The 19093-nt window shown below is 37.5% G+C and overlaps 1 protein-coding gene across 2 annotated transcripts; it reads left to right on the top strand.

Moving 5' to 3' along the window:
- The first annotated feature begins 4500 nt into the window (after positions 1–4500).
- LOC136856430 (bestrophin-2-like) lies at positions 4501–17773 on the top strand. 2 transcript variants are annotated; one of them, XM_067134302.1, is made up of 8 exons: positions 4501–4606; positions 9277–9449; positions 10348–10458; positions 11221–11392; positions 12653–12782; positions 14374–14612; positions 15582–15815; positions 17063–17773. In XM_067134302.1, exons 2-8 carry the CDS (start codon positions 9379–9381, stop codon positions 17159–17161), a joined length of 1056 nt encoding a protein of 351 aa, XP_066990403.1. In that variant the 5' UTR covers positions 4501–4606; positions 9277–9378; the 3' UTR covers positions 17162–17773. The 2 variants fall into 2 exon arrangements, with proteins under 2 accessions (XP_066990403.1, XP_066990404.1); XM_067134303.1 differs by lacking the exon at positions 4501–4606 and adding an exon at positions 4686–4704.
- Positions 17774–19093: the final 1320 nt, after the last annotated feature.

A 19093-nucleotide genomic window follows, 5' to 3' on the forward strand; every position in this document is an offset into this window, starting at 1 on the left:
AGTTCGTAGAAGAAACTACAAAGTATATAAGCGTATACAATGTTAGAATACAAAACATATGAGCATCGAAGCTAAACACACAATAAGGAATCATATCCTACTACAGAGTGGAAGTCTGTTTATAGGATTCCGTTCTAAATATAATAATGATTGGAAACACTTTTGCATTACAATAGTGCGCTTTCATAATGCAATAGCTTTGAACTGAACGCGTCCACTGAACGGAAGATTCCAACACTCGTTAAGAGAAACATCTTGCACCCAGCATTACATGACATGTCTTACCTTACACATGAGATACATGAAGTGACTGATAGGAAACTGAGCAAAAATTAGATAAATTGAATAAAACAGATATGTAAGTTTACAAGACAATTCTGAAACAGCTAAGCTGCACAGGAAAGTTGTGCATTAAGATTTGAAATAGGGGCTTCTTCCTACCCCCAAAGGGATAGGAAGAACAAGCTTTTCTACCTGAAGCCTACCTTCAGCATTATCAGGAATAGGCTCCTATGTGAGATAACCCTAGATTATTAATGAAAGTAAAATAAGCCTCTTCCAATTTGCAAATTAAAGACTAAGTGTAGTAATTACACTTGAATTTAGGCAAAACTGAATCGATTAAATGAAAGCAATTAAAAGAAATGATAAGCGATTGGGAGAACAATGAATGAACGAGAGAAATAAATGAAAAATCAACATTTAAAATCTGTAGGAAATTCAAATTTGAAGAGAAGAAATTTGGTTTGATAAAAAATATTACCAGAGTTTAAACTGGAACACGGTAGAGAAAAATGACAGATGAAGAATAAATGGGAGAGGAGAGTAAATGATGAGATTATGAAGTAATGGAAAAATGTGTGAGCATTTATCGAAAAAAAATCTTGCTATTCTCAGACCTATCTAGAGAGGAAATGGCAAACAGGGAAGAATTTCTCAAAAAATACAATACCAAAGAGGAAATACACTTGAATAAGCACAACCAAAGGTAAAATACAACGAAGGGAGGAGCTGTTACAAAGTAACACCTTCTCATTACTACTAATACTTCTGTTTTCTCTACAAACCCGACTCTTCTTTGAAAGTCACAACAGACATGTGAACTGAATTGTCCAATGTTGTTTTGAGGTAGAACACGAAAATTTATTATAGGTTTACATCAGAATGTATATTATCATGTTTTCATTTTTAAGGGTAATTTCAATTTATTCTTTGACAGATCTACAAACAGAAGTTTATTTGCTAAATAAATAATGACATTTATCTGTTTGTTTCTAGTAAATAATGTTTCTGTAAACAGAGATTGTAAAAAAAAAAAGGTGGGGGAATAAAGCTGTGTTTGTGGAGTGAGCGTGTAGGAACCAGGTTAGGACCTGGCACGGGCTCTTGCTTTTCAGCAGCCACTTTGTGATAAATCTAAAAAAAAAAAAAAAAAAATTAGCAGTTTATCTGCTTGCAGAAGCAGAGATTTACGATTTTCTCAAATTCTATGGGTCCGTATCCCCTAAGACATGTTTTTGCTTATTGTGTTCCACCTTTATTCCCTGTGTGTGTATGTTTACAATCTCTGCTTTTGTAAACAGATAAACTGTTCATTTTTAGTTTTCTGTAAAAGAAAACTATTGTGCCGGCTTTGTCTGGCCGTCCGCACTTTTTCAGTCCGAACTTTTTTCTGTCGTCCTCAGATCTTAAAAACTACCGATGCTAGAGGGCTGCAAATTGGTATGGTGATCATCCACCCTCCAATCATCAAACATACCAAATTGCAGCCCTCTAGCCTCAGTAGTTTTTATTTTATTTAAGGTTAAAGTTAGCAATAGTCGTGCTTCTGGCAACGATAAAGGCTAGGCCACCACCGTGCCGAGGTTAAAGTTTCATGGTCCGTGGCTCATACATCGTTATACGGAGACCATCGAAAGATAGGTCCATTTTCGGTGGCCTTAATTATACGATGTAGCGGCTGTACAGAAAACTCGATTGCGCCGAAGAAACTTCTTCGCATATTTCACATGTTTCATTGTTTTCCATAAATATAAATATTTTTTAAATCTTCGCGCTGATCTTGATTTAACGATAATTTCTTTCTATCAGCCAAAGAAATCTATCTAAGTTTACGATGCAAGCCTTCGTCTAAAGAAAACGGGCAAAGAAGTTCATGGGTACCTTTCAGAAATTCACGTGAATTTTTAATTTAAAAATGCTATTTTGATTAATAATAACACACGGGAACATTAGAAGTTATAAAAACAGGTTTCTGGAAAGGTCAAAGGTCACTGTTTTCATAACTGGGTATCATTTTGCCTTTCAGAGAGAGAGGTAGAATACATTACAGGAAGATTTTGGCAAAAATGAACAAAATATACTCACGAAAGTTTATTTATCAGTTCGTGAACCCTAATTAGAAAGTTATATGACAGCCAGAGTGGTATAGGCTATATATATATATATATATATATATATATATATATATATATATATATATATATATATATATATATATATATATATATATATATATATATAGAAATCATCAACACACAATCACGTGTGGAACAGAAATAAATTTCTGATTCACGTCGGGATCGAACCCAGGTCTCTAGGATAATTCGAATGAAATGTTGTCTATTGGGTCATTGCTAGTAGTTGGGGAAAACTCGCTGGTATAGTTAGCTTGCCCAGGTAATTCCTTGGGTGCAGTTGCTCTCAGGTTCCAACTTCTTTTAGACTTGTATAGTGGGTAAGCCCTTGCTTTCCACCTGAGAGACCTGGGTTTTTGAATCAGAAATTTATATATATATATATATATATATATATATATATATATATATATATATATATATATATATATATATATATATATATATATATTATTAGTACCATACCTTGAATCCTGGACCTAATTCCTGAGTCTATAAAAAAATAATTAGTAGAGTTTTTTTAGACTGTCTATTAGTTTCCATGATCAGAATTGCTAGACAGTCTAGTCTGTATCGACAAATAGGCTAAATTTCCATAACTGGTATTCATAAACAGATTCTGTAGGCAGTCTAACTGGATTCCATGCACAGATTCTCATGGTATTCTAATTTTAACAGCCAGGAATCTTTGGATTCTCTGTGTCATCCAGACTGGAATCAGTGACTGAGTCCTAGGATTGTCTCAACTGGAATCTATGAGCCGATTATCAGGATTTCTCCCTGAGCAGAGTTTTTTTGTGTAAACTCAACCAGTAGGACCATGGGGGTCACTGAAAGCTGCCATATTTAGCCATTGTTGCATGTGCCCACTTCCTCGAGGGTATATGCCAGCGTGGTCTGGTGTTCCTTGTTGTTCGCTTGTCAATTCATTAAATTTCTGTTATTTTCAGAATTTCAGTTTGATTAACTTCAGCAATAACGAAGGAAAACTCGGAAATTGATAATGAGACTATCAGATCCTGATGCTGGAACAGAGAGAGAGAGAGAGAGAGAGAGAGAGAGAGAGAGAGTTAATTTCATACAGCGTGTGGTCCTTGGAATCTGGGAACGGAAACAGAGGTGAGAATTCTCTCTAATTCTGAATAAAAATTCGTAACTGGCAACTGCATGGATGACCCTTTTGACTCGACACACCCACAACGAGTTACGATATTTTTTTTATATAATTCTTTCGATAGCGATACGATTTTCATTCACATTCATTCAGAAATTATGCTCGATGTTAATCCGCCATGGTCGAATACTGGCATATCAGTGCGCACGTGGGATTCAGTCCGTGTTTGATGTTTATTTATAACCTTCAAAGCGTCCCGGGAGAGAGCACATTCCTCTCTCTCTCTCTCTCTTAGACGTACACCCCTACACTTGAGGGCTTTCGGTGACCGCCCTTTTCCCATAAATTTTCGTTCAAGTTCGATTACTCTTCGTTCGTTTCACTCCTTACCGAAGTTTCTATTCCGTTACCTTCGTTGCGAAATATACACCGTCATCTTATGATATCATATTTCCATTAAGATGATGATGCGGCGAAGGTGGAAATGAACTTTCTCGGGCGAAGTCCAACGGAAATGAACGAAAGCAAACGATACGAAGTGTGCCCTCGGCGGCCTCCGTAACTGGTAATCTTTCAGGGTTCCATCATGGCGAAAATATGTCGCTAAAACGCGTAGCACTTCTTAGCACTTGTTGCAGAGCATCGGTAGAGTCAGTGTATCTTTAAAATTTAAATAAAAACGACGAGAAAACGAAACAATTTTAAATACGAAGAAGGTCAGTCAACTTCTTAAGGGAATGACTGACTCACGTATTGCAGAGTCGTGGGAGGAAGGTTTTTCATAACATTTAGTCCATTTTTCATATTTGAAAGCCACTTATGATCATATTCGTCTCTTGCAAAACGCGGATTACGCCATTGCTTCCTAAGAATAACGAATTACGTGTCTGTACAACGAACAGAGCGATTAAGGGATTGTTTCTTTTATTCTATCATGTTTAGAAGATGAACAATCATAGCGAGACACTCCCGCGATTGTTGAGCTCGAAGAGTTGCCCGTTAGGGATTTATTAAAATCATTCTCGACATGCGAGACTTATTTTAACCCTTAGTCTGGTGCACGGACGCGATCAAAGTACGTTTCTGTGTATCTTTGTGTCTGTGTGTCCGTGTCCGTGTCTGTGAATGGGGAAATAAGCCGTTACATATCTTACGAACAGGTTTACGAAGAAAGTAAATCGATCTGTTTGCCAGACTGCGGTCAAGTTGGTTTTAGTGGTGCACTGTTGGCCAGTCTTGCACCCCTTCTCAAAATATTTCTTTTTGTGTGTGAGATAAGGTTATATACTTCCTTAAAGGGACTATAACAATGTTATAAAGGAAGTGATAGTGGTTATAAGTTGTTCATAAAAGAATGTGACCGAGATAAGATTTTTAATTTTTAATTTTATGACATACAGAGTTGGTCTTAAGCACTGGGGTCTAGGCCCAGGTCTAGACGAACTATCTTTAAAACAATTGAATTAATTATAGGATTAACGAAGCCGGTTGAAGTTTTAATGGCTGGTATATAAACTTCTTAGAAGGATGCTGTATTTTTACCTAAATCTATCTATTTGTCCGACCATGTTTACATGTTGCATAAACAGGCGCAGAATTAGCATAGTTCCCAACCAGTTGCATCCACATGGATCAGACAGTCCGTTCTCAAGCTTTCTGGTCAAAGCTCAACACATACACACGCGCACGCACACACAAACACTAGTCACAAGCACATACACGTGTGTGGAAACACGATCTTCTTCTAAGTTTTAGTGCCTATAATGATAATGAAAATGGTACTGATAATATTTGGCTTCATAATATACGATGTCCTATTGATTTTCATAGGTCTGCTGGCGCCATGCACTTGATTGTACAGCATGCAAGCTCTCTCTCTCTCTCTCTCTCTCTCTCTCTCTCTCTCTCTCTCTCTCTCTGTAATTATTTCTCCATCTTCTTGAGAAACGCTCAGAGATACAGAAATAGCTTAAAATTATCGCTGACATACAAACAATTAATGGATTTATCGACGGTAAACGTGCGCAGATCCAGGATTTAAAGCCCACAGGCGATTTCCCAGACATTAATCCGTCTGTAATCCAAGGCCGCTTTCCTTATAGACTGTCGGGCGAAGAAGAATCATTAAGTAAACATGAGGCTGGCGTCACTGATTTGTTTATGCCTAGGAATGGAAGCTACGTATAAGTGTGTGGGTGTCTGGGTGTGGAAAGGTACGTGTTGGTACATGCGTTCCCGTGTACGTAAGTCAGGTGGATGAGGATGTCTATGTACGTATACGTGCGCGGAACTTCTTCAAAAGTACACATATGTGTCATATCTGTAAGAATGTGGGTGTCATGTGTACACGTGTATACATCTGCGTTTTGTGAAAGCATGTCTGTGAGTTCCCAATGCATGCATGGATTACAATAGATGTTTATTTTTACAGGAAAAATAAACGCATCCGCACTTTTTCTGTCCGCCCTCAGATCTTAAAAACTGCTGAGGCTAGAGGGCTGCAAATTGGTATGTGGATCATCCACCCTCCAATCATCAAACATACCAAATTGCAGCCCTCTAGCCTCCTCAGTAGTGGCTGAGAGTTTCAGAAAATTCGGCTGCGCATTTTTTTACTAGTTTTAATTTGTATGTCATATACTCAAACGAGTTTTAGAAGGTACTCTAGTTGGTGGGAGGTGTGGTTTTAACACAAGAGGCCACTCAGCTCAGATTCTGAGAAGTGGAAGTTATCTAATTATGAATTCAGAGATGATATCATGCTTTTAAATGGCCAGTTATATATATATATATATATATATATATATATATATATATATATATATATATATATATATATTGAATCTGAATCTAAGACCTTATCAAAAACCCACATAGCAAATTCTATTCATAAAATCTGTTCAAGGGTAATTCCTTCTTTTTTTCTTTCTATCATATATTCTCACCCATTTGTAACCCCATCACCCATACGATATAATCCCTCACCGAAGCTGTGCGACAGCTTGCTTGCGCGTGCGCATTCGATAATCTTGGAAAATAGGGTTTGCCCAATAGGAAGCTGTTATGAATTCATTTTACACAGGCGACGATTTACTTAGTCAATGGAAAATATATTTCTGCTGACTAAGCTTTAAATTTGCAATGGTGCAAAAACTTTATTAGATAATTATGTCTTTTCCTATCATATTTATTTATTTATTTTATTTATTTATTTTACCACTTTATTCCTATACCTTTAGTCGTCCTCCCCTAGCTTGCAACCCCTTTCGTTCCTTTTACTGTACCTCCTTTCATATTCTCTCTTTCTTCCATCTTAATTTCCACCGTCTTATAACTATTGATTCATAGTGCAACTGCTTTGAGGTTTTCCTCCTGTTACACCTTTCAAACCTCTTACTCTCAATTTCCGTTTCAGCGCTGAATGACCTCGTAGGTCCCAGTGCTCAGCCTTTGGACTAAATACTATATTTAGTTCAGTTTAATTCAATTCTATTGAGAAATTCAGGAAATAAAATATTAAATAGAATGATGTGTCTTAAGAGGAGTAAACTTAATTTCATGGTTCCTATAAGACAAGGTCAGAGGTCAAAGGGTGGTCAGGGTTAGGTAAGCAATTTCTCACCCTTTCAATCACTCTTTATATATACACACTAAAAATACTTCAACCCAACAGCCTCTTCTCACATTTATATCCAACATGCAAACTTCAATTCTATAAAGGAGATTTGGCTCAAAGATCCCATCATGCATTTCCATTCAAGCTTTTCTGACTATTCCTCTTTACCAGATGCCTTTCTTATTGCACCTGTTTAGCGAATTACCATCAGATACATGCCCAAATATTATATCTATATAACTTAGTTCTGCATACCCACACATACCCAGAATAGAGAGTGAAACTGCCCACTTTTAAGATAGGACAGAAACTTGTAATCATCACATTTAGCCAGAACGCAATTCAGATAATGACACGTTTGTCTCTGAGAGTCTGTCATTCTCTCTCTCTCTCTCTCTCTCTCTCTCTCTCTCTCTCTCTTCTTCTTCTTCTTCTTCTTCTTCTTCTTCTTCTTCTTCTTCTTCTTGACTGTTAGGGTATGCACAATATGTCTTGTGAAGCTGCTTGGAACGTGAATAGCCGCAGTTACCAGGCAGGAGTTTTGCTGGCAACACTCGTGGTAAGATTTGCATTACTTATGAAGGCAGTTACCAGTGATATATTTATATAGATAGATAGATACAGTAGATAGGGAGAGAGAGAGAGAGAGAGAGAGAGAGAGAGAGAGAGATAGATAGACAGAGAGGGACAGAGAGAGAGAGAGAGAGAGAGAGAGAGATAGAGAGAGAGAGTGCGATAGATAGATAGATAGAGAGAGATAGAGAGAGTGAGATAGATAGATAGATAGAGAGTGAGTGATATATATATATATATATATATATATATATATATATATATATATATATATATATATATATATATATATAGAGAGAGAGAGAGAGAGAGAGAGAGAGAGAGAGAGAGATAGATAGATAGATAGAGAGAGAGATAGTTAGATAGATAGACAGAGAGAGAGAGAGAGAGAGGAGAGAGAGAGAGAGAGAGAGAGAGAGAGAGAAAGAGAGAGAGATACGAAACACACTACCAAAGTCCCCTCGATATACAAACCGCTCAGTTCTTATGGGACGTTTCACCAAAGGCGACATTGAAGCCTTCATTGTACTTAATTGAAATAAAGGAACGCAAATTACTACCTTACTATAGCCTGTTGCCACACACCGCCAGATGGCCTTAGGCTTAAATTCAACGCATGTCAACAGATTATTATTATTATTATTATTATTATTATTATTATTATTATTATTATTATTATTATTATTGATATAACGGTTCTTGTGATATCTGGTATACCTTTGTATATATATACAGTATATATATATATATATATATATATATATATATATATATATATATATATATATATATATATATATATATGGTAAAATGTAAAATAAAATTCATTCGTGACCGGACAAGACTTCAAAGGCTGTTGCCAAATCTATATATTTCTCTCTCTCTCTCTCTCTCTCTCTCTCTCTCTCTCTCTCTCTCTCTCTCTCTCTCTCAGATAATACGCTTTGACCATCCGGTATGCACACTCTGACGAAACTCTTACCTAGCAATTCTCTCTCTCTCTCTCTCTCTCTCTCTCTCTCTCTCTCTCTCTCTCTCTCTCTCTCTCTCTCTCAACGAAGAAGCCGGTTTGAAGTGAGGGTTATGACTGTCCTGGGAACCTAATATGAGCTTAAGTAGACGTCAAGATGCGAGCACAATGGCTATTAAGATAAGAAAGAACTGAATTCCCCCAACATGCCTTACTTATACTTTTATTCAGCCAACACCAAGAATTTATACAATTCCCTAAAGAATAAGTTGTACCAAGGATCTCAAGAATGAGAAACACTTGCATATCACTCCTGGAAAGGACAGGGGGCACTTTGCAGAACAAGTTATGCAACTTTAGAATGCACAGTGGTATTTCTGTGTAGGGTATTTTAGTCTGATGTCTTTGTTAGCAAAATATCTCGTGAGTGGATGATGTATATATATATATATATATATATATATATATATATATATATATATATATATATATATATATATATATATATATATATATATATATATATATATATATTGATTTCATTTCCGCTCCTGACGAAGAATTAACCATAGCCTTTCTATTTCAGGGGGGTGGGTGCGGATTTTTGGCAGCTTGGCCCTTACAGACCGCGAGCGAGCGAGAGAGTGAGTGAGTGAGTGTTGCCATCAGCTGAGCTTTTATTATCGCCATGACGGTCGTCTATTGCGATAAGGTCGCGAGCCATGGAGGCTTCGGCTCCTTCTTTAAGCTGCTGCTCAAGTGAGTGGCAATGTTTGTGCGTTTGTGTTTTGTTTGGTTGTGTTTGTTTTTGTTTGTTGTGTTTTTGTTTGTGTGTGTTTGTGTGTGTATATGTTTGTGTTGTGATTGTGTTTGTTTTTGTTGTGCTGCGTTCTGTTTGTGTTTGTGTTGTGTTTGTTAGTGTCGTGTTTTTATGTGTGTATGTATTTGTGTTGCATTTGTGTGTATGTGTTGTGTTTGTTGTTGTTTTTGTGTATGTGTTTGTGTTGTATCTGTGTTGTGTTTGTGTGTTTGTATTTGTTTGTGTTGTGTTTGTGTTTGTGTTTGTGTTGTGTTTATGTGTGTGTGTTTGTGTCGTGTTAGTGTTTGTGTGTATTATAAATGTTGTGATTGTGCGTGTTTATGATGTGTTTGTGTGTTTGTTTGTGTTGTGTTTGTGTTTATTTATTATGCAAAGGTACAAAAAATCCACATACAGCTGTATACGTGTATATATACATGTATATTACACCTTTTCCCTCAAGAGGAAACGAATACACCCTTCCTTCTTCGGAGGCGTTAAATACACCCTCTCACCCAGAGGTACTCAGTACACTTTCTCACCCAAGAGAGACTGAATACACCTTTTCCTCTGAATACAGTACACCCTCTCTGCCAGGGGGCACTTTAATACACCCTAATACACCCTGGTTTCCAGTGACTGATTTGCATATAAGTATTCTTGTCATTTAGTTGTCTATGTTTACTCCTGCTAATGAAACTGACAGAATGTTATGCTTTTAACTCTGTATGTGTATGTGTGTGTTTGTAATATATCTCAGATACCTGTGGATGCTTCAGTTTTCCTGTGTTTCAGTGAATATATGACATTTGTCGCCATGGAAACCATCTCACCCATTATTCATCTTCTTTCTTGCAGATGGCGTGGCAGCGTGTACAAGATGGTATGGCAGGACATGCTAGTCTTCCTCGTTCTGTACTACGCAATCACTCTGATATATCGATTCGCCCTCCCTGAGGAAAACATGAGGTAGGCATCTCTTCCTCTTGCTATTTTAGAGCAGGAATTAGCCAGGAATTGAGATTTGGGTCTGTAAGAGCACCGTGACGGGCAAATTAGTCTATATTCTGCACATTATGACTCATTTCTCGTAGCTGAAACTGGCACAGACTTCAAAAATAAACATCCAAATTGGATACAGCCTAGCTCAGTCATTAGTACCTTCAATAGACAAGTATCTTTAATATTATCTTGAAAATTATCTTCATTGGTATCTTGAAAAGTCAATGGTATTTTCAAGAAAATGTAGCAGTTTCAGTGGTAACTTCAATAAGTAACGGTGTCTTGAATAAGCAATTCTTCAGTAGGTTATGGTATCTTAATGTTCAGTAACATTTTCAGCAGGTAGTTGTTTCTTCATTAAGCAAAAATACCCTACTGTAGGTAATTGTATTTTAATTAGCAATGCTGCCTTCATTGGTAATTGCTTCATCATTAAATAATGGGACATTCAATAAGAAATCGCTCCTTCAATGAGCAATAGTACCATCAATAGGAAATATACTTTATGTCTTCAGTAAGAAACGGTGCCTTCAGTAAGCCATAAGGTCCTCAGTATCGATAGAGCTCTCAGTACAGAAGGTCCCTGAAACACTGCACAAGAAGGAGGTACATAACCCATTCTTCAGTGAACAGAAGGCCTGTGAAACAATGCACAAGAAAGGGGTACATTACCAATTTTACAACACAGACAAAGTGAACTTCACAACTCCCATTACCCATCTTCTACAGGGTCTTCGAGATGGTTGTGGTCCACTGTGCCAAATTCAGAAACTTGATCCCCATCTCCTTTGTTCTGGGCTTCTTCGTCTCCCTGGTCGTCAGCAGGTGGTGGAGCACCTACAAAAGCATCCCCTGGCCTGATGTCCTGGCCATCACCCTCAGCACGTACATCACTGGGCAGGTAAGTGACTGCTGGGTTCTGTGATTAAAAGAAGAGAAGAAGTTCTCTGAAGGACTAAGGGCTGGACTGGGAACAGTAGCTGACATTTCAGTAGTAGAATGACTAGTAGTAGTAGCCAGAAAGGCAAAATCCTCTCAGGTTTTGGCAGAATGGCTGCTACTTTTGCTCCTAGCCCCTAGTGAGGAAAAGGCAAGAACCTATGAAGTCATTGCAGCTTAAGTTGCAAGTCACAAAGCACTACTAACAGCCTAAACTGTTAATCAAAATCTGTAAATCAACGGGTGAAAAGCTGCTAGCCCATGTCCACTTGAATGCATTTCAAGACATATCACCAACAATCTTAGAGCTATCCATTATTTGATATCTGCTTGACCAAAGTGAAAATATATTTTATCCTACTCTTGTTGGGAGATGGGATGGGGGAAAACCTCAGTGACATAGGTAGTGCTTTAGGTAATTTATTTTTCCTTTGATGATCATATTGTGATGCACATTGTCAGAGCCTCATCTTGGAAAATTGCCAAAGTTGCATCTACTGAAGATACATAATAACCTAACCTAATGTCCTGTGATTTTGGGGGTTTTCCTGAAGAGTAATTGTTTTGAAACCTGATTCAAAAGATGAGAAGTCTTGTAAAACACTCTTAAAATAACAAGAAAAATGCAGTCTAACCAATGAATAGATGTAACTGTTAAGTGATACAAGTCACAGCAAGTCCTTTGTAATTCATTTCAGTCAAATAAAATGGCAATGAGTTATTTTTGTTTTAGAGATCAAGTTATGCATTGCCTGACGTCATGGTAGCAATAGGAAAACAAAGTTTAATGAAATCAAAGTATCACCCAGTAATCTTTTCCTCATCTTTTCAGTCAAAATTAGGCTTGTCTAGCCCTGATATTCTTTAGTTTATGCATTACTACCCTAATACTATTCTTCTTGCATTTTAATACATGTTTATCTATTTATCTATTTATTATTTTTTTCTTTTTTAATAAGTGGTATCTCTTCTTTCTGTATTTCCCTTTACTTCCTCTTACTTCTTCCTAATGAACACCTTCATATTCTTTGCAAGCTTGAATTTTATGTCAGTGGCCCCTGTGGTGGGCTTGTTCCATATGAATAGGGTTCATCTACTGAATAATAATAATAATATTAATAATAATAATACTCAGTGTCAGTGACAATTTGCCATTGAAATCGTCCCCTCTGTTATTGTTCCTGATGAGCATTTAATATATTTCTTCTTCTCTTATTCACAGGACCCAGAATCGAAGAATGTAAGGGCAACCATATTGCGTTATGCCAACCTCACCATCGCCCTGACATTTGCTAAAATCTCTCCTGCAGTTCAGAGGAAGCTACCTAACCTGCAGCAGTTCATTGTTGCTGGTAAGTGCTCTCTCTCTCTCTCTCTCTCTCTCTCTCTCTCTCTCTCTCTCTCTCTCTCTCTCTCTCTCTCTCTCTCTCTCTCTCTCTCTAGCAATCCACCCTGTCACGCAATGTATAATGACTGGATCTTCAAGAGTTCAAGCGAAGATGCAATGCATTACTAGCCTAAAAACAATTCTCCTTGTATTTTATTAATTTATTTATATTTTATCTGTTTGTCCATTAATTTATTGATTTACCTTTTTCTTTTATAATGACTGACCTCTTTTTTCTATATTTATTCTTATCTTCTGGGACTGGTTTCAAATGAACACCATGTTCTTTGGAAGCTTGAATTTCAAGTCAGTGGCCCCTTTGGTGGGCTTGTTCCATATGAATAGGAGTTTACCTTCTATAATAATAATAATAATAATAATAATAATAATAATAATAATAATAATAATAATAATAATAATAATAATAAGCTGGTACTGTTAAAACGCGTAGCATATATGAAAACAGGATTTATTTCCAATAGTGGAAGAACGACATATCCCAAGAATTAACATAACTTCAGGCCAAACGTGCTTGTTGTTGTTGTAGTAGTATTAGTCAGGGATTTCCTTACAAACAGCTCCTCCCTTGACGTCATCACCAAGACATTCATGCTGTACTTAAATCACTGTGTTCTTCTTTCTATCTACGTGAGATGACTGGAGGCATGAGTCCTGCTTTGCCTTGCTCTCATATTGCTTTTTTGGTGTTTTCTGCTTGGCCAACAAGTGCCTGCTGCTTGTATGATCACCTCCACCTCTGTAAAGTTCTGGCATATACATGCACGTACCCAAAGGGGGTAGACATTACATAATTTCGTGTTCACTTGGCCTTTCACTTTTCAGCTTTCAGGCAAGGTTACAGTTTGACCCCAGATGGGAAAGAGTAGTCTGAATTGTGTACTTGATGGTCAGTCGACAGTTATGGGATCCCAACACCAGATAGAGGAAAAAATTTTCATAAACATCACCATATCATATATAAAGAATAAGGCTTTATCATTTTTTGGTATTTAACATGAAAAAACATCCATATGGGACAAATCTAATGTTATTCATAGAGTACCCAAATTTCAATGGACAGGAAGCAAAGAAATAGCAAGAAACAAAGAAATATTGACAAAACAGATTGCTTATTCCCTCCAACAAGAAGACTGTACTTTTGGTTGCATTAATATGTCTGCTGGCAGGATTGTGTGAAAATTAACAAAGGTCACCAGAGAAAGTTTCCAGCAAATTTAATCAAAATACATTTGTTTGTTTTAGTGATATTTTGTTAAAACTCGGACTCACCAACGTCCCTCTTACCTTAGCAGAAGTTTGAGGTCCCTATATACAGGCAGTCCCTGGGTTATGGCAGGGGTTCCATTCCAGCAGCATGCTGTAAGTCAGAAAACGTCGCAACTCGGAACATCAGCGCGCTTACGGCGCTGTAATCCGAGTTACAGCGCCGTAACTTCGGAACATCAGCCGTAACCCAGAAACAATTTTTTGACGAATATATTTGAAAAAGTGCCATAAGCCAGAGCCGCTGTAACCTGTATTCTTCTTCTTCTTAGGTTACTTGACGGACGTTGAAAAAATTGCCCTGGACAACATGGAGCTGAAGACGAAGCAGCACAAGCTCTGGGTTCCAATCACCTGGGCTTGCAAGACTCTGCAGAAGGCCAGGAACGACGAGGTCGTGGTGAATGACTCCCACCAGCGGCTGATAGCTGCCGAAATCATGGCCATCAGGAGCCAGTGTGGTGGCCTCTTAGGATTCAGCTGCTACAACATACCTCTTGTGTACACACAGGTGAGACATTGCTCCTGTTTCTTGCGTGAAAACCCTTAAGGCTATTTGTCACATTTTTACTGGAAGGTTATAGCTTTCTGTCGCTTTCTGACATGAAGGTGAAAAGTGATGTGATTGTTTACAAGCAGAATGAATCTTTGTTATTTTTCCTCTGTTACCACACAGGTCAAAACTTTATTATCTCATGTTTGCCCTCAGGTAGAACCTTTGTTTACCCTTTAGTCTATCATAAGCGATTAAATGCTCTCTGCAGACCTTTCATATCAACACTTGGCACACAAATCACTATTGTGTTTACCCATAAAGTAAAGTCTAGCTTTAACTGTCACAATCCATTGTTCTGAACTCTTGTAGATGTCCTTGATGCCCTAATATATTCAGGTAATCTAACCTCGTGGACACGGGACATGTCATCAATTCTTGGCTGTTCAAAGCTTTTGTTTAGTCCCACATAATTTCCTACACACTTAGGATAGAAAGTCTTAGTAGTAGTAGGAGCAAAGATTATTAGGAGCAGTAATGCACTGGGATAATGCTTTGTAATAGCTCCTCGGAAGAGTTGCACCAGAGACCATAGATGGTCTCTGGGTATGTTTTGACGACATTATCATTTCCTAAAGCCCTTAAGTACTTTGAGAAAACATGCTGGGGTAACCTTACTAGTCTATTTGTGTTTCTTTAATTTTTTGCTTATTTTCACACATATAGTTATTTCAGTAGTTATGCCTGTGCATAGACACCTGTCACATATTTGTCAAAAGCAGATCAGTAAAGACATTTACAGCAACTAAAGTGTTTTAGTTGAAATATATGTGGTTTTTTCAGGATTCCAACAGTCTGATTAGTAATAAAAGTCTTAATGATAGAAATGACACGCTCTTCAGGGCACTGAAGCTCCTATTACTCTTCTCTGACAAATCCTACAGGGCACTGAAGCTCCCATTACTTTTCTCTGTATCGTTTCCAAAGGTGGTGACCATAGCGGTTTACTCATTCTTCATCTTCTCGCTGATCGGAGAACAGTACTTGGACCCGGAGCAGGGGATCCCAACCCACCTCATCGACCTCTATTTCCCCATGTTCGCCCTTCTGCAGTTGTTCTTCTACATAGGTTGGCTCAAAGTGGCAGAGGCCCTGCTTAACCCCTTCGGCGAGGACGACCACGACTTCGAGTTCAACTCGATGCTTCAGAGGCACAGAGAGGTGAGAAGTCTCGCAGGTGTGAGGGAGGTATAGAGAGAGAGTTAAGGCTAGGCAGTTTTTGTTATTAACCCTTCAAGCCTTGGATAGCACACAGAGAGATGAGCACGACCAGAGTTGAGGCAGATTTCCTTGAGCCAGTGAGGGCCAATCAACAACGCCGCTTAGAAAAAGCTTATATGTAAGTTCCTGGGCTGTAGAGGTAAAGGCTACATCACCTATCAAATATGAAGTGGTATTGAAGACTTAAAAATGAGTCCATGGGTTGTGAAATGCCATAACATCAATGTCAGTTATAGGAAAATCTTGCACGGAAGTTCCCGGGCTTAAGAAGTACAGGTTGTGTCACCTGTCGAATTTGCTGTGCTATTGTAGGCTTCAAAATGAATCCAGTGATTGTGAAATACCACACTTCCCATTTAAGCACTGGATAGCCCACCATCAATGTCAGTTTTTAAAAATCTTACATGTAAGTTCCTGGGCTCAAGAGGTACAGGCTGTCACCTGTCGCATCTGCAGTGCTATCACAAACTTCAAAATGTGGACATGAGTTGTGGAATACCATACTTTCCAATGAAGCACTGGATAATCCTTGTATCAGTGTCAGTTTCAGAAAAATCTTACATGCAAGTTCCCAGGCTTAAGAGGTACGGCTGTGTCCCTGTCAAATTTGCTGTGTGACTGCAGGCTTCAAAACGAATTAATGAATTGTGAAATACTATACTTTCCAGCCTTCGTAGACAGTTATAAGAAAGAAATGTGAAGACATGAGCAGTATAGTGTTCCTCTTAGAGTGTGAAATTAGTTTTGCCTCCAATATTGGCTTTTTAGTGCAGTCTGCCTTTTTGTTGTTAAGTGGCACTGTAACACTAATTTGTCAGACTATGGCCTCATGGGTTGCTACATCAGTCTGCAAATGCTACTTTACAGGTTAGATCGTATAGAATAATAACTTACAGGAGAGAGAAATAAAGAGATGGAAGGGAAGAAAGATATAGGAGAAAAATATATAGGGGAACAAAATAAAAAATCAACTTTTAAATATACATGAACGCATTAAGCTGCTGTAAATTTTTACATGAGTACAACTTTTTTACCTAATTTAATAAACTAATAAAGTCATTTCAAGGTGTGATTTATTTGCATGAAATTCAAAATGTCTTTACTCTGAGACGTACATTAAGTGTTTCGCTGTGTGAGCCATCTGAAAACTTCTGAAAGCGCACTCTTCTGTTTGTTTGTCATTACAGGTATCCAACATGTTATCAGAAGCTGACAAAAACGAACTTCCTCCTCACCTCCAAGAGTTATACGGGTCAGAGGTCACCAGCAACAGTGTCGAGCCGTGAAGAATTATTGTGAGGTTCGGATTGCAAGGTGCGGCAGTGAGGAGGGACATTTTAATCCAAGGTTTTGACAAATAGGAACACATTTTAGTCCTGATTTAGATATAAAGGATGATGTTGAAAGATCTTGACAAAGAGGCTGACATTATAATCAAGGTTTTGACAAATAGGAACACATTTTAATCCCGACTTAGACATGGAGGATGATGTTTAAAGATCTTGACAAAGTTTTGACAGATAGGAACACATTTTAATCCTGATTTAGGTATGGAGGATGATGTTGAAAGATCTTGACAGAGAGGCTGACATTGTAATCAAGGTTTTGACAGACAGGAACACATTTTAATCCTGAGTTAGATTTAAAGGATGGTGTTAAAGGTCTTGACAGAGAGGCTGACATTTTAATCAATGTTTTGAAGGATAGGAAGACGTTTTAATCCTTATTTAGACATGGAGGATGATGTTTAAAGATCTTGACAGAGAGGCTGACATTTTAATCAATGTTTTGAAGGATAGGAAGACATTTTAATCCTGATTTAGATATGGAGGATGATGCTTAAAGATCTTGACAGATGGCTGACATTTTAATCAAGGTTTTGATAGAAAGGGGAGACATTTTAATTAAGGTTTTTACAGATAGGAATGATATGGAGGATGATGTTGAAAGGTCTTGACAGAGAAGCTGACATTGTAATCAGTGTTTTGAAGGATAGGAACACATTTTAATCCTGATTTAGATATGGAGAATGACATTTAAACAAGATTTGGACAGAAAGGCTGACATTTCACTCAAGGGTCCGATAGAGAGAGGACATTCAAAAACTCTTGACAGAAAGGTTGATGTTTTAATCAAGGTTTCAGTGGAGAGGTTGACATTTAAATAAGATTTTGGCAGAGAGGAATACATTTTAATCAAGATTGCCAATGGAAGGAAGTATTTAAATTACTGTATCTTCAGAGAGGATGCCATTTTAGGTAATATTTTAACAGACAGAAGAAACTTGTATCAAGGTTGCAACAAAGATTGCCAGATAATGCAACAATTTTACATCCAATTTCTCAATTTTCTTACATTAAATATATTTATATGAATATAAATAATATATATATATATATATATATATATATACACAGTATATATATGTATGTATGTATATATATATATATATATATATATATATATATATATATATATATATATATATATATAATTTTTAAACTATCTATATAGGTACCAATGTTACTATAGTCATTATAAAACAGGCTGTTTGTTAGAAAAGTAAGTCTAGGTCAACACTTACCTATTCATAGCTGGTACTATGCGCTTTGACTAACATACGTTTCTCTGTGTTAATGTTTTGACAAGGTTTTGTTCAGCTCAAAGAGTGTTTAAATTTTTTATTTGTATAGATATTTTTTTGACGAATAGCTGTTCGGTGTCTCCTGTGATACGAGTAGTATTTGAATCTCTTGCTGAGTATTAAACAAGAGACTTTTTTCTCCACAATATTCATTTATCCTTGCTTCCACAGCCCTTCCTGGGTGTCAGGTGTTGTTTATTATTTACTTTATAACATATTTCCTTCCAGTTCCTCATCCTCGCTCGTCTAGGGAGTTAAACCACTCAGTTTCAAGTCTGGTGTGCCCCAAGGTGGTGGCTGAAGGCCATTAGGATCCACAAAGGCACCGCGTCTGGTATCATTTTGTGTCCAGCTCCCAAGCTATACCCCAAGTCTTTGCAAAAGCCACTTCTGGCATAAGACCAGTTCTTGCGTGCCCAGGGTTACACAGCACTGTCTGTTATCGTTTTGGGCCTAGCTGCTAAATTGTACTCCATTTCCTAGCAAAAGCAACTTCTGGCATGAGGCCACTTTAGTTTGCAACCAAGAGGGTATTATGAGCGGTTCTAGGTTTTGCTATACTTGAGCAAAACTG

This window comes from Macrobrachium rosenbergii, chromosome 35 (assembly GCF_040412425.1).
Source record: "Macrobrachium rosenbergii isolate ZJJX-2024 chromosome 35, ASM4041242v1, whole genome shotgun sequence".
NCBI lineage: Eukaryota > Metazoa > Arthropoda > Malacostraca > Decapoda > Palaemonidae > Macrobrachium > Macrobrachium rosenbergii.